The 15,824-nt window shown below is 44.5% G+C and overlaps 1 protein-coding gene across 1 annotated transcript; it reads left to right on the top strand.

Annotated features, from left to right (window-relative positions):
* The first annotated feature begins 1,564 nt into the window (after window positions 1-1,564).
* On the top strand, window positions 1,565-15,619 carry LOC121537257 (syntaphilin-like). The gene is made up of 5 exons (XM_045206914.1): window positions 1,565-1,682; window positions 7,338-7,448; window positions 9,194-9,346; window positions 9,691-14,110; window positions 14,402-15,619. The coding sequence occupies exons 1-4, from the start codon at window positions 1,633-1,635 to the stop codon at window positions 11,423-11,425; spliced, it is 2,049 nt and encodes a 682-aa protein (XP_045062849.1). The 5' UTR covers window positions 1,565-1,632; the 3' UTR covers window positions 11,426-14,110; window positions 14,402-15,619.
* Window positions 15,620-15,824: the final 205 nt, after the last annotated feature.

Here is a 15,824-nt window from a genome sequence, read left to right as displayed (position 1 = left end):
CCAGCTGGGTCTCTCTCTGTAGCAGTCTCTCTGTCTCTATGTAGCAGTGAGCCAGGTGTCTGTCTGTCTGTCTGTCTGTAGCAGTGGAGGCTGAGTGGGTATCTGTCTGTCTCTCTGGGTGGCTGGCTCTCTCTGTCTATAGCAGTGCAGGCTGAGTGGGTGTCTGTCTGGCCAGCTGGCTGGCTGGCTGCTGAGGGGTGATTCAGCATGGTTACTCACTCTACACTGCAGGGTTGGGACAAACAGTACACTGCTGCTCAACCCTGTCAGGCAAGGACAGAGGAAATGGGGACAACATAAACTACAGTGTGTACAGTGTAGCATTGTCTTTTGAGAGTCTGATGGACTGGCTTTGCTCACATGACAGTAGGGTCCTTTTTCATGATCAGAAACACAAGGCAGAGGGACATGCTACAGAGGAAAGGAAAATGGAAAAGAAAATGAATAACTATATGGGATGAGAGATGAGGAGGAGGTCCAGACCAATAATGAGAGGTAGCTCTGTGTCCACACAGACAGGAGGATGGGTGGGTTTATGGAGAAGCCTGAGGGAGGTTTAGGGGCCAGGCTTATGGCTCCCTAGCTCACTAGGTCATGTGTTCTATTATTAATGGGATTAATCTCCTCTTTCCCTCCATGTACTCTCTCTCTCTCTCTCGTCTCATTTACCTCTCTTATCATACCTGCTGCTGATCTCTCCCTTTCTACCTCCCCAATCAGGTCTGTCTCTCTCAATCATCACTGCTTATCTCCACTGACTGTGCATGGCCAAGAGATTATGAGGAATAGACATCCTTGGCACATTGTTAACCTTGAGACCCATATCTTATTTTGCAATCGGCATTTGCGCAACATTGCAGTACATTTAAACTTGAGCTTTGATAGCATGTTTATTAGGTCATATCGAAAGACCCCAACAACTGTCACAGGGCTTGACTGACTTAGATTGATATTTATCACTGAATCAAATCCATAAACCATTTGCTGTTGAAGCACAAACACTGCTCTCTCCCGTCTCAGGCCTGTGGCCAGACTAATGAGTGGTGATTGGCTGATTCCCTGGTGCGCTGTCTGGCTGGGCTGATCCCAGATCTGTGCCATCCCATCCAGCTTGTCAGCACTCAGCACGATGCTGAAACATCAATAGTTCTCACCAAGGAAGTCAGCAGAAGTGTGTGTGTGTGTGTGTGTGTGTGATTTACTATCCACAAGGTTAGTAAAACAAGGAAAATTCTCCCTCGTGGGGACAATTCCCACATTCCCATGAGGACAAAGGCTATTTTAAGCTTAGGGGTTAGGGTAAGGGGTTAGTGGTTAGGGTTATGGTAAGGGTCCACACGAGGATAGAAGAACAAAACGTGTGTGTGTGTGTGTGTGTGTGTGTGTGACCTCACTGACTTATTCATACTTGAATATAATTGCTTGTTTTGTTTGTTCAAAACAGTGTGTCATGTCATGCCTGGTCCACAGTGCCACAGAGTCAGTGCCTGTTTGTGTGTTTGTTTAGAACTCACTGTGTTCATTTGTCTGTTTTCCTCTCTCATGCTGGCTGTCACTGCAGAGCTGAAGCTGCAGAGAGAGAGAGTCACGGAGAAATACGAAAAGAGAGGGCGAGAGAGGCTGTCTGGCTCCATGTCTGCCCCTGCCCCTTCCACCCGGAGGTCTGCGTCAGGCTCACGCAGGTACAACACTGCATGCACACCTACCCATCTGAAACTCCTATTCTGTTCCTACTGGGCACAGACCTCAATTCAACGTCTATTCCACGTTGGTTCAACATGGGCAGCAGGTAGCCTAGCAGTTAAGAGTGTTGGGCCAATAACCGAAAGGTTGCTGGTTGGAATACCCAAACCGTCAAGGTGAAAAATCTGCCGACGTGTCCTTAAGCAAGGCACTTAACCCTCATTTGCTCCAGGGGCGCCGTACTACTATGGCTGATCCTGTAAAACAACCAATTTTACAGCACCTATGTGGTGTATATGATAGTAAAAAACATAACTGAAATGACGTGGAAACAATGTTGATTCAACCAGTGGGTCTGTCGTTCTCCTTTCACCTTTTTAGATTACCTTCACACTCTTATGTTCTCCTCTTAACCCCATCTCCTATATCAGTACTCCTTAACTTGTTTTTGACTCATCCTTTTAAAATCCCTTGTACTCCGTTTTACTAATCTCCCTCCAGGCACTTGAACAGTCCTATTTTCCTCTAAATCCTTCTCTCTTTAACTTTTTCAGTCAACATCTTAGTCAACCTCTCTCTCTCTCTCTCTCTCTCTCTCTCTCTCTCTCTCTCTCTCTCTCTCTCTCTCTCTCTCTCTCTCTCTCTCTCTCTCTCTCTCTCTCTCTCTCTCTCTCTCTCTCTCTCTCTCTCTCTCTCTCTCTCTCTCTCTCTCTCTCTCTCTCTCTCTCTCTCTCTCTCTCTCTCTCTCTCTCTCTCTCTCTCTCTCTCTCTATTTTGTTCAACCTACCTCATCCATTTTGTCATCTTATCATCACCCACAAGAAATGGTCAGTGGTGAAGAATGTGGATATGTCCCTCCCAGAGACCATGTATAATGATGTGATGTCTCCTTGAGTATTGAATGTTGTGTGTGAACTTGTTTGCCTATACTGCTACAGGGGCTCATAATCTCCTGGGAGAGCTGAGGCTCAGCTTTGCTTCAGTCCCATCAGCTGCTGAGCTCCATAAGCGGTTACAGGCCAATGCGCGCTCTCTCTCTCTCTCTCTCCAGTCACAATTGCGTCAGCACTTCAGAGCTTTGCTTTTCTCTCTTTTTTTTTTCTTCCAACAATCATTGATTTGACCATGTAACTGCTTTGTCAGCTAAAATGAATGCAGTGGTGTGTTGGGATTATGGTGAGAGTTGATATAAATAGAGTGAATGATGGGATCTCGTGGTCAGTTAGTTTATTTTACATACTGCAACTATATTGTGAACTTGCACTCTGTCTATTTAAAGTTATTGTCTTTACATTGATTAATTACTAATGTCCAATGTCCTAGCTACAGCGCAAGAGTAGCATGAACTCTACTGCGCTTGGAAAACTGGAGCAAAGATGGAACCCAGCTCTGGTCCTTTCTGTTGTCTCTCTCCCTAGATTCAACCCTCTGAAGGCTCTGCAGCCCAAACGGCGCTTGCAGCAAATGCTGTCGTCCTCCTCCTCGCCCGTGCCTGTGCCCGTACCCGTGCCCCCTGTGTGAGACACACTTCAGTTATACTGTCCCAGAGAGCATGCTCTGTAGCCGTAGTTGGTGCACCACTAGAATGAATAGTAGATGAAGAGGAGGAGATGCTCATGTGCCGTAGTCATAGCTGGATAGACAGGCACAGACAGAGATCCACTGATAAACCCTCAGACGATATTGACGATATTATAGCCAATAGCTTGATGAGGTGATTGACTGATTAACAGGTGATCGATTGATTGATTTACAGTACATTATAGCCGATAGCTTGATAAGGTGATTGACTGTTTAATAGGTGATTGATTGATTAACAGTACATTTACTGAAGAGTACAGCTGTTAAAGTAATAGTGTTGGCTGGTCAGTCATGCTGGACAATCTCTCAAACCATCTTCAAACAGGACCGTAGTTATTGTGTGGTAGTTATTAGAGCAATGTCTCTGTCCCACCATATTCTCATATCACTTCTTGCAACCACTCTGTATAGGAGTATTCCTCACACAGCGTCAGCACAGCCTGCATACACATCATATCCCAGCTTGCCCCACACCAGGCACTTACACACCAGGGTCCATCTCAAAGGAGAAGAGATGTAATGATGGACTCAAATTGTGCCAAACCCTATTTAGCCCACATATTTTACATTTTCTAGACCTTTCTTTCCAAGCTTGCTTCCGCTGCATTTCTCAGCTTGACCCTTTTCTGTTTGTATGCTGTTGGCCTTTGTCATAACCTGACATAACCCTTCCTAAAATAAAACTGCTCCCAACAGCTGGTTCTATCTGTTTGGCACTGCTTATCTCCTTCCACCCAGTCTGGAAGCCAGTGATTGGGCAAAACTCCTGTCCAGTATTTGATTGCTTTGTTTAATTGCCTGTCATTAGTACATTTACCAATTTGTCAACAGTAACAGACTAGTACAGGACAGGAGTTGCCCATCACAGTGCCCCTTCCCCATTCCTTCACTAATAGAATGTAGAAACTACATGAATATGATTTCAACAGAACTAACTTCATTCTACTTCCTATGTTTTGGGGAGATTTTTATTTATTTTGTTTTCTTCTCTTCCCTGTTGTTAATTCTGATGACTTTTTTGGTTTCTTGCTCTGATGTTGTTTTTGTTAAGGGTTATGTGAGGTAGGAATTTCCCCAGATATTGCAGGCTGTAATTGTGCATATTTTTGGTGTGGGCTCTGATGCCACTGCTCACCTTTCGTCCTGAGGTGGACATGTACGAACAGAGTAAGAAGGCAGAAATGTGTCTGGTACACATGTCGGCATCTTAATCATTGTTTAATCATTTCTTCGTTTAGGAGACTAATGTTTAGATGAAGTCATAACAGACCTCAATAGGGCAAGTTCATGTCTCGTTAGTAGTTGTTCTCTGCCTATGATCTCTCTCATTAAAGAACAAAGCTGCTGTATTTACACACATCAGTGTAGAGGAATCTCCCAGAGCCAATAATGAAATTATAATGAGCCAGTTTTAAAGGAGATGTAATGCTTTAATCTTTCATTCCAAAATAATTTCTCATTCATTATTAGCCAGTGTTTCTGCTCTAAACAATCCAGGCTATGGTCTTTATTTTACTTTAAAGGTTCTCACTATCAAACTAGATAGGTGCTCACTTTACTTATCCCATGATGACCATGGTCGATGTATTTGGCCAACACAGGGTATAAGCCCTAAGTACTATTGATGTTTGTCACTTGGTTTTAGCCTGCATCTCCGTCTCACAGACACCACTATCACTATCTCCTCACTGTAATAGCCTGTTGTCTTTGGTTAGGTTTGACTATTGCAGGTTCATAGAGCTAGACTACATTCCAATGGAGACAGGCTTTATGGTTTCAATGCGCCCAACGGATCGAGGATATCTCACTACCAAGTCTCCGGAGCGGCACTGTCGGTTAGCACAACTCTCCCTTTATCCCTCTCACTCCGTCTCTTTTTTTTGTTATCTCTCTCTGACTTCGTTCCCCAGGCATGTACAGTGCATTCGGAAAGTATTCAGACCCCTTCCCTTTTTCCACATTTTGTTAGGTTACAGCCTTATTCTAAAATGGATTAAATTGTTTTTTCCCTCATCAATCTACACACAATACCCCATAATGACAAAGCAAAAACAGGTTTTTAGAAGTTTTTGCAAATGTATTAAAAATAAAAACAGAAATACCTTATTTACATAAGTATTCAGACCCTTTGCTACGAGACTCGAAATTGAGCTCAGGTGCATCCTGTTACCATTGATCATCCTTAAGATGTTTCTACAACTTAATTGGAGTCCACCTGTGGTGAATTCAATTAATTGGACATGATTTGGAAAGGCACACACCTTTCTATATAAGGTCCCACAGTTGACAGTGCATGTCAGAGCAAAAACCAAGCCATGAGGTCGAAGGAATTGTCCGTAGAGCTCCGAGACAGTATTGTGTCGAGGCACAGATTTGGGGAAGGGTACCAAAACATTTCTGCAGCATTGAAGGCCCCTAAGAACACAGTGGCCTCCATCATTCCTAAATTGAAGAAGTTTGGAACCACCAAGACTCTTCCTAGAGCTGGCCGCCCGGCCAAACTGAGCAATCGGGGGAGGAGGGCCTTGGTTTGGGAGGTGACCAAGAATCAATGGTCACTCTGGACTGAGCTCTGTGGAGATGAGAGAACCTTCCAGAAGGACATCCATCTCTGCAGCACTCCACCAATCAGGCCTTTATGGTCGAGTGGCCAGACGGAAGCAACTCCTCAGTAAAAGGCACATGACAGCCCGCTTGACGTTTGCCAAAAGGCACATAAAGCACCCTCAGACCATGACAAACAAGATTCTCTGGTCTGATGAAACCAAGATGTGACGCTTGGCATTCAGGCCAAAGAGATCAATCTGGAGGAAACCTGGCACCATCCCTACGGTAAAGCATGGTAGTGGCAGCATCATGCTGTGGGGATGTTTTTCAGCAGCAGGGACTGGGAGACTAGTTAGGATCGATGGAAAGATGAACGGAGCAATGTACAAAGAGATCCTTGATGAAAACCTGCTCCACAGCGCTCAGGACCTCAGACTGGGGCGAAGGTTCACCGTCCAACAGGACAACGACCCTAAGCACACAGACAAGACAAAGCAGGAGTGGCTTCGGGACAAGTCTCAATGTCCTTGAGTGGCCCAGCCAGAGCCTGGACTTGAACCCGATCGAACATCTCTGGGGAGACCTGAAAATAGCAGTGCAGCAACACTCCCCATCTAACCTGACAAGAGCTTGAGAGGATCTGCAGAGAAGAAGTGGAGAAACATCCCCAAATACAGGTGTGCCAAGCTTGTAGCATCATACCCAAGAAGACTCGAGGCTGTAATCGCTGCCAAAAGTGCTTCAACGAAGTACTGAGTAAAGGATCTGAATACTTATGTAAATGTGATATTTAAAAAAAATGTTTGCTTTGTCATTATGGGGTATTCTGTGTAGATGGATGAGGGGGAAAAAAACAATTTAATAAATGTTAGAATAAGGCTGTAACGTAACAATGTGGAAAAATTCAAGGGGTCTGATTACTTTCCGAATGCAGTGTATTTAGTCTTAATGCCAAGATGCTTTGTCATTCAATATGCATTTTAAAGTCTTAATTGGAACTTTTGATAAATTGTTCTGTTATTGAGCATCACTAGATGTGGGGTGTTAGAGCATTAAAGTCCATGGCATGTAGATTGAATCCAGGTACTTTCTAAACCATCACATGCAAGCTGATCTGTTGTTGGCTGGTAGTAACCTTTCACTTTTGCTTTTGCCGTTCTCATTTATTGATAGGCGTTGCTGACATTATTGAAGTTCTACTTTGTTTTGGCTTTTGGTTTTCTTGGCAGCTTTCATCTACTCAAACGCATGACATCTTTGAGCCATCGTGTAATATCATCTGTGTTACAGAGCATACTGTATGTCCGCCTTCATGATAGCCTTTTAATGTATGTGTATGTCTTGGCAAGTTTTGAGTCTGTGTTTTTTTTGTGGGCATGTTGTGGGTGAGTTTTGGGCATGATTAATGTTGGTTAAGAGTTTTATTGAGGCAGGATTTGTCCTGGTGTTTGATAATGTCAGTTAATATTACTCTGTCTGCCTATATTGCATGATGTAGTAACTATGTCCCTCTCACACTGGTGCAGACGGACAGCTGCCCCAGTCAGCAACAGAGATCCCTATGGCAATGCCTCTCTCAGCAGCAGCAGCACTAACTCTGGCTCCTGCAAGGGCAGTGATTGCAGCCCCACCAAGGGGTAAGACAAAAATTGGCTACCCCATCAATCTATAAGACTAAGGGCTCTATTCAATCTGTATTGAGGAAATTCAGCGTTCCAGCGTGATTTAAATTTAAAGGCAATTTTCCCGCATTAGCGGAGACTGCATTCAAGGTAAACGCTGCAGATTTCCGCTTAATAGGAACTTACCTTTACATTTCTTCAGCGATACAGCTTTAATAGAACCCTATGCCAAGCCAGCTATGCCCCATGTCAGTATCATTCTCCTACATGGGAGAATGAGTGCCTACTGCAAAGTAGCCTACAAAGTGTTAAATGTTGTATTATAAGGACATGTTATTAAAAGGCCTTATAATTTGTTATAAGAATGTATGAGCCGTAGCCCTTTTCACTTTTACCCATTTACGGGTTGAAAATGGCAGATTTGGACACTGATCAGCACCTAAATTGGAGCGCAGTGGCTGTACAGTAACACGCTATACATGACATCAGAGCTCAGGCTCACAGTTCTGTATGGGTTTTGACTGACAGTTATTCTGAACTTGAGGACCGTGCGTGACAAGATGTTGCCCCATCCCTCCCGCTAATTGGGCATCTTTAGCACATTTTTTGTCTGAGTGAGAGAAAAGGTGTACATTATGAGGACTCTCTGTATTTTGAAAGATGAGATGTTGAAGATTATAATAAATAACGCTTGATGTCATACAAGCAAGCCAAACACCCGTGAGTCCAAATGTGCACTTCACATTTACATATCATAAAACTCATGTCATATACAGTGTCAACGTTTATGATCACTATGTTTGATGTACAGTTACAAGATGACATGGTGTCATACCCTGGGTTGTCCTGAACAGAATGAGCCTATGTTTGTTGTATTGTGAAGAAAATCTGCCGTGGACCAAGCATCTGAATACACTCATGACTCCTTTCTATGCACACCAAAATTACGATCTGCTTCTCTGAATTGCCTTGTGAAAACCTAACACTGTAAGATTGTATTTTATAATTGAGAAAATCATGTTGGCAATAGAATAAGATTTCAAATTATGCCCACCTGACCCAGATTGTGATTTATAATGGAAAAATGTTGGATTGTGTAAACAACAACAGTAATTGTGTAAAGTCTGGGACGCAGGGCTGTGTTCCAAACAAAACTAATACAAGTCTGCTTGCTCTAGTTCCTCAATAGCACAGCTAGGAGAGTAAAAAAATAACACCTTTTAGTTGAAGACTCTTCTTTGAGTCATAAAAGTGCATTGAAAATTACTTAAGAACTGTGCACACTTTGGAGAGGTGTGTGGCCACTTGGAAACACCAGTTAGTCATCTCACTCAAACCCTTGTCATTTTTTTGTCTGATGTTGCACCTATCCCAAATTTTCCCAAAAATATTCTTATCATGTTATTGAATGTATCCAAAGTATTTTCAGATTTCATTATCAACAAATGTGGTGAAAAGTACAGTAAATGTAAAATGCACATAAAATCAACAGTGTAATGTTTGGATTCAGTCGTGTCAGGTGAACTGTTGTGTCCTCACATTTAGTCTAATAATTTTCCCATAATCTCTAAACTGTTCCCTTTTAATTGCTACCATGGGTATGCATATGCTTTCCACATTTCTTCTGTAAGAAACATTTCAATTTAGCCCTATTCATATAGGCCAGCAGCGTGTAAGGGGTTTTAATAATATTATAATAAAGTTTATAGAAGATAATGGATTCTAATAGATCTCTCTCCTGTTTCCTCTCTCTCTCCAAGGCGTCACATGAAGGCATACACCTCATGTACAGATAACCATGGCATCCGCCCCCCTCCCCCCGAGCAGTACCTCACACCCCTGCAGCAAAAGGAGGTGTGTATCAGACACCTGCGAGGCCGCCTTAAGGAGACGGTCGACAGGCTGCAGGACAGGTGAGACACACAAAAGGACACACACTGGAATTATTCTCTAGCCAAAGGGAAGATCTCGACTCAATTACATTTTCCCATTTACTCTGGTCTCATTCAAACAAGTACATTTTTCATTTGAGCATTTTTTTGTTTTGGAAATATTATGCTCTTTGAAATATAGATTTGAATGTCAACTGTTACCCCATTTCCATTAAATGACCCTCATAACTCTTTCAATTTGTAATTATGTTGATATATAAACATAATTGTTTGGAGGCAAATTACTAAATCGCCAAACATTATTACTAAATCTCTCTTAAAACCTCCCTTGTTCACTCCCTCCTCTTCCTCTCTGTCTGTCTCAGGGACTCTGAGATCGATGCGTTGAAGACCCAGCTGTGTCGGATGCAGGAGGACTGGGTTGAGGAGGAGTGTCACCGCGTGGAGGCCCAGCTGGCTCTGAAGGAGGCGCGCAGGGAGATCCAGCAGCTCAAGGAGGTGGTGGACGTGGTGCGCACCAACCTCAGCTCCAGCGACTCCACCGACACCGGTGTCCAGAAATACTTCCAGGACATCAACGTCCAGAACCACAAGCTGGAGACCCTGCTGCTCAGCATGGAGCAGGCTCAGAACGGGGTGGCCAAGGAGCAGGAGGCTGCTGCTGCAGCAAGAGGAGTGGCAGGGGGGTCTCGGGCTGGGAGGCCTGGGACTGCGGGGTCATGGCCCGGGAGTAGTCCCGCTGCATCAGGGACTGGAGGGGGTGGCTCGAAGAGTCTGTGTGGGTCCTGTGACGGCTCCCCCTCCCGTTCTCTGACCCATAGCTCCACCTACACCAAGCTGAGCGACCATGCACTGGCGGATAAGAACGGGAATGGCCTGTCAGGGGAGGAGAACCATGACAGCGGCTTTGTGTGTTGTGGGGAGAATCACAGTCACAGTGCAGCCAGCAGTCACAGGGCAGACTTGCTCCTGGAGGCAGCCTTCCTATCTGAGGAGACAGCCTCACTGCTCAGCACCTACTCCCACCTGCCGCACTCCTCCACCTACGAGAAGCTGTGCACCGGGCAGGACAGGGTGGTGCCCCTGCGCTGTGCCATGGGTGGGGCGGGCAGCACCAGCCACTCCTGTCTGTCCCACCACCACCTGTACCTGCACCACCTCAGGGAGCAGGCCGTCCAGACAGAGAGCTGCCCCATCCCCGTGGGATTGGGCTACGCATCTGACCTGGACACCATCGCTGAGCGCACCTTCCGCTCTCAGGCCTGCAGCCCCACCTCCACCTGGGTCTCAGACGAGGGCGACGACCTGGACTCGGTTACCATGACGTCAGTCACCATGACAACCCTCACAGCTACAACAGCTGAGCCCGCTCCTGGCACTCCTTTACCCAGCTCTGCCTCTGTCTCCTGTGCAGTGGATATGCCCTCCCTCTCAGTGAAGGAGAATGGGGAGATGGTGGGAGAGTTGGAGAGGCATATGGAGGTAGTGGGGGAGGGCGCGGTGGGGATGGTAGGCAAGCAGCAGGAGGAGGATGTGGGATTGGTACAGTTGTGTAAGCAGGCGGAGGTAAAGGTGCTGGGGTTGGTGGGGGAGGGGGAGGGGAAGCAGGGGGCGGTCAGGGAGTTAGATCTAGATAATCAGAGGGAGGAAGTGGAGGAGCTTTTGGAGGTGAGGAATCAGGGAGAGGTTGAGGAGGCGAGGTCATTGGAGGTGGAGGAGCGGCCCCACACCTCCCAGCCCAGGAGCAGCTCGCTACAGCAGGAGATAGCTGGGGTGACAGTGGTGGAGGGTAATGATGATGATGAAGAGGCTGAGGTTCGGGGAGCAGAGGAGTCTACCTCTTCTGGGTCTGGACCCGCAGTGAAGAGCTACTGGAGCCGCCACTTCCTTGTGGACCTGCTGGCAGTGGCAGTGCCCGTGGTGCCCACGGTGGCATGGCTGTGCCAGGGGGCACGGCGCGATGGACTGCCAATTTACCACTTCGGCTCCCTGCTGCGTGGCTGCTGCACAGTGGCCCTCTCCTCCCTGCGCAGGGGTGGGGGAGTCAGGCACTACCCCGCGGGCACGGGTGGCGGAGCCATGGGGGGCACAGAGATCTGAGACAGGCCACATGACAGCCTGGGAACTGCACACACACACAGCACTGCCCTCTCTGGTCCTGGGTTCATCCTCCACCTGAAGTACTGGGTAAAGAAAGGAGGGGAGCGATGATTTTGAATAAATGATTCTGAAGACAGGAAAGCCCCAGCAAACCGTATAACCCTCTCCCGTGGTGGCCTCTTCCACCTCTTCTGCTGGACTGAGAAGGGACGCCAGGATGTGTCGAACTGACACTGAATGGTAGAACTGAATGATTGAATGGACAATGAATGACCTGAGTGTGACTGATGGTGATTGTAACCGCTCTCTCTTGTGTGCAGGGAGACTGAAAGGTCTGTCCGTCACTGTGGCTCTCTTTATTGGTCCAGTTCCATTTTAACTTGTGTGTAAGTGTGTGTATGCTCACACGACATGCGTGCTCACACAATGTGTGTGTTGTCTGAGTGTGCAGCATGTGTGTTCTTCTCTGTGTTGTGTAGCCAAGTACGTACATTGTGTAGCCAATGCTCCTAGATGTCTGGAGGCAATCACAGCCATAGCTGTTCAGTAGTTGGTATACTCATTTACGAGTGAATGACTGGAGTCTTGACACATGGCAGTTCTCCCCTAAAGGTACCAGGCAAGCTGCTGCTGTACATTTCTGCTTCCTGCCACTGGTGTCCAGATTAACAATCACTCTTGTAGCATTAAGTCCATGTCCATCGTCCAAGAGTTAGTTAGTCATTCCAGATCCATGAACCGGAAACATCTCAAGAAGGAAGCAAATAGACATATAATAATTGAAACTAGGTTTATTTTTCTTTCAAAAATAGGAAAGGGATTATGAACTTTGTGAGGATTGTCATGGTAATTTGTTGTTATTGGGGTGTTTGCAGTGTTATGACTGAGATGGAAGAATCTGAGTGTCTGATTGTTTGGGGCTGTAATGGATGGAAAGTCATTGAGGCTGAGCAAGCAGACTGTACTGTAACGTTTTAATAGTAGTCTTTGTTAGGGACTTATGAGCCAAACAAGCGCTAAATGATGTCCTGGAGATTGTGATGCAACCAACAAGAACAGTCCTTTGTTGAAGTATATTGAGTTCTTTACAGAAGAAACGGGATAGATCTTATTTCTGTAGTAATTTATTAACAATGTTTTGCACTATTATTCACTTTATGAGGTTATTAAGCAATTACTTGAAGTCAAGATTGTATGTTTCCATGGTCTAATGCGGCCACAGTTTTGCTTCTGGGTTTTTTTTTGTGTTCAATATACTTTCAAACAGATGTAACTGTATTATGGAATATGTTTCAAAGCAAAGATGCCATTTTCCTTTGAACACTGAAAAACAGTTGCCTTCCGTCCATGACTTTCTTTTCCTGTACACAATAGGGAATATCCTTCTCTAAATGTTTTGCTGCTTTCTGGAAAGTGCGCTGGATGTGCGTTTGTTGTTGATGTTTCTCTATTCCTTTCCATTTCTGCTGCTTGACAATCCCTGCTGTGCATGTTTTTGCTTATTTAACCTCTTCACGATGACTTCCAGCACTTATGAGTAGTGAAACACACGAGCAGCACTGACAAAATAGATTGACTGGTGAATGAATGAAATGCTTGGAGTTCTCTTACACACCTTTCACTGTTGTCATGTACTTTAGATATTAACACTTTCCACAACCCTGTTGGAATTTGTAATGTGACTTGATATTCTGCGTTGCTGTAATTTCTTCCCCTTCATGTTTCATCATCATGACCTGTGAATGGCCCCCCTGCCGTTTGAAAAAGCCTGCTTTGTGTAAGTAGTTCAGGAAGCCATATTCCTTCTTGTAAGGTGAATGTGTTTGAGAATGTCTCTAGCAGAAACACAATGATGAAAGTATAGTGTGATTGATAATAATCATATTGATATGCATTTATAGATGACTCATCTGAAGTCTCCTCAACAATACATGGCGTGTAGGTCCACGACCCCCCCCAGGAGTGTTTGTCGCTGTATTTACACAGGCATCCCAATTCTGATGTTTTGGCCAATAATTGAAAAAATATCTGATCTGATTGGTCAAAATACAATATAGTGGCAAAAGATCAGAATTGGCTACCTGTGTAAACACAGCTACTGTGGCTTGTTAAACCTGTACTGGACTATTTTATATTTATCAAGCAATTAATTGGTGTTTTAACAGTAAAACAATGCCCCTTCATTATGTACCTCTATGCACAACAAATCAAGCTTAACAGCAACGTTTGTGTCTGTGGTGTTAAGTGAATTACTAAAGGCTAACAGGTCATGCTCGTGTTATAGTTACCATCTGCTAATTGTTTGTTATTGCCCCACGTCTTTGTATTTTTCTGGGTTTTGAAGCATAATTACATTTCTGATGTTCTGGTCTTGCCACCATAGCACTTGAACATGCCCAGTTCTCTCCACCCGTTGCTCTGATGCTTGATTTGATCATGCACTGCTATGATGTCACATAGTGTATCTGTCCTTTGACATTTTATTTTGGGGATAATTCCCTTTCCCCACTGTGTACTGGTTGTATGTGAAAGGCTTTAAGCATCAACAAAGATGATCAGGGTGATGGGTTTATTTATAGCTCAAAATAACTACCCAAATCACATTGGGAGTCATTGGAGTTTGTATTAGGACATACCTATAGGTCATTGGAGCTTGAGTTAGGACATACCTGTAGGTCATTGGGAGTCATTGGAGCTTGCTTTAGGACATACCTGTAGGTCATTGGGAGTCATTGGAGCTTGCTTTAGGACATACCTGTAGGTCATTGGGAGTCATTGGAGCTTGCTTTAGGACATACCTGTAGGTTATTGGGAGTCATTGGAGCTTGCTTTAGGACATACCTGTAGGTCATTGGGAGTCATTGGAGCTTGAGTTAGGACATACCTGTAGGTCATTTGGAGTCATTGGAGCTTGAGTTAGGACATACCTGTAGGTCATTGGGAGTCATTGGAGCTTGCTTTAGGACATACCTGTAGGTCATTGGAGCTTGCTTTAGGACATACCTGTAGGTCATTGGGAGTCATTGGAGCTTGAGTTAGGACATACCTGTAGGTCATTGGGAGTCATTGGAGCTTGCTTTAGGACATACCTGTAGGTCATTGGAGCTTGCTTTAGGACATACCTGTAGGTCATTGGGAGTCATTGGAGCTTGAGTTAGGACATACCTGTAGGTCATTGGGAGTCATTGGAGCTTGCTTTAGGACATACCTGTAGGTCATTGGGAGTCATTGGAGCTTGAGTTAGGACATACCTGTAGGTCATTGGGAGTCATTGGAGCTTGCTTTAGGACATACCTGTAGGTCATTGGAGCTTGCTTTAGGACATACCTGTAGGTCATTGGGAGTCATTGGAGCTTGAGTTAGGACATACCTGTAGGTCATTGGGAGTCATTGGAGCTTGCTTTAGGACATACCTGTAGGTCATTGGGAGTCATTGGAGCTTGAGTTAGGACATACCTGTAGGTCATTGGGAGTCATTGGAGCTTGCTTTAGGACATACCTGTAGGTCATTGCTAATGTTTTAGGAAATTATTTTTTAAATGTTGTGACATTGATAAAGAGGGAGTCTAGAGTGTGTTGTGTGGAAAGCATAGTCTTTAAACAGGGTCGTTACTGTATCCTACATCCATGTCACTCTTGATCTTTATTTTACAATATGATTGGAAGATATCTTAGCACCTCAGAAATATTCTGTTTTATACATTCAGTCCAAGGAGACCAGGTGCACTGTAGTGTTGGTCTGAGACAGGTTGTGTCAGTGTACATGTGCATTAACGTGGGATGTGTGAGCATATAATCATATTTGAGATTGTGTGGGTTTCTCTGGGATATACAGTACAATCTTGGGGGAAATCATTTGACATTTTCTCTTTGAGGTATTGTATTGAATGTGCAGTATCTTATTTTTAGTTTTTATTTGTCTAATTGTCTGATGTAATGGGATCTATATCAAAGATGGTTATGAGACCTATATTTTACCTGAAGGACATTTCCCCTCTTAAATGCCTTGTATGGGTATCAAGTAGCCATCATTATTAATAGCTATAGATCAATTGTTAATGTAAATTACATTTTAATGGCAGTGTGTGTATAGTAGACATCACTGTTCATGAGTACAGATGCATTTTCACTCCCACCATACTGTATAAAGCAAAACCAAAAGACCCCATATTAAATCGCATGGAGTAAAACTGACCGTCGTCTCCTTTTTGTCTCTGTTCAGTTATCCACCAAGTGCTTTTAAATGTTTTCACTAAATGGAGGTAATTTAAAATAGCTGTGGAAAAGGAATTTAATCTAGTTGTTGTGGAATGAGTTTTAGGTTTTTGTTGGGCCTCATTGGCATTCCACTATTGTGTTCTGGCAGCCTTCTAAAAGATAACGTCGCCTGTTGAGAAAG

This window comes from Coregonus clupeaformis, chromosome 24 (genome assembly GCF_020615455.1).
Source record: "Coregonus clupeaformis isolate EN_2021a chromosome 24, ASM2061545v1, whole genome shotgun sequence".
Lineage (NCBI taxonomy): Eukaryota > Metazoa > Chordata > Actinopteri > Salmoniformes > Salmonidae > Coregonus > Coregonus clupeaformis.
The sequence above is the reverse complement of the archived record's forward strand: the minus strand, read 5'-3'. Positions and strand labels throughout refer to the sequence as shown.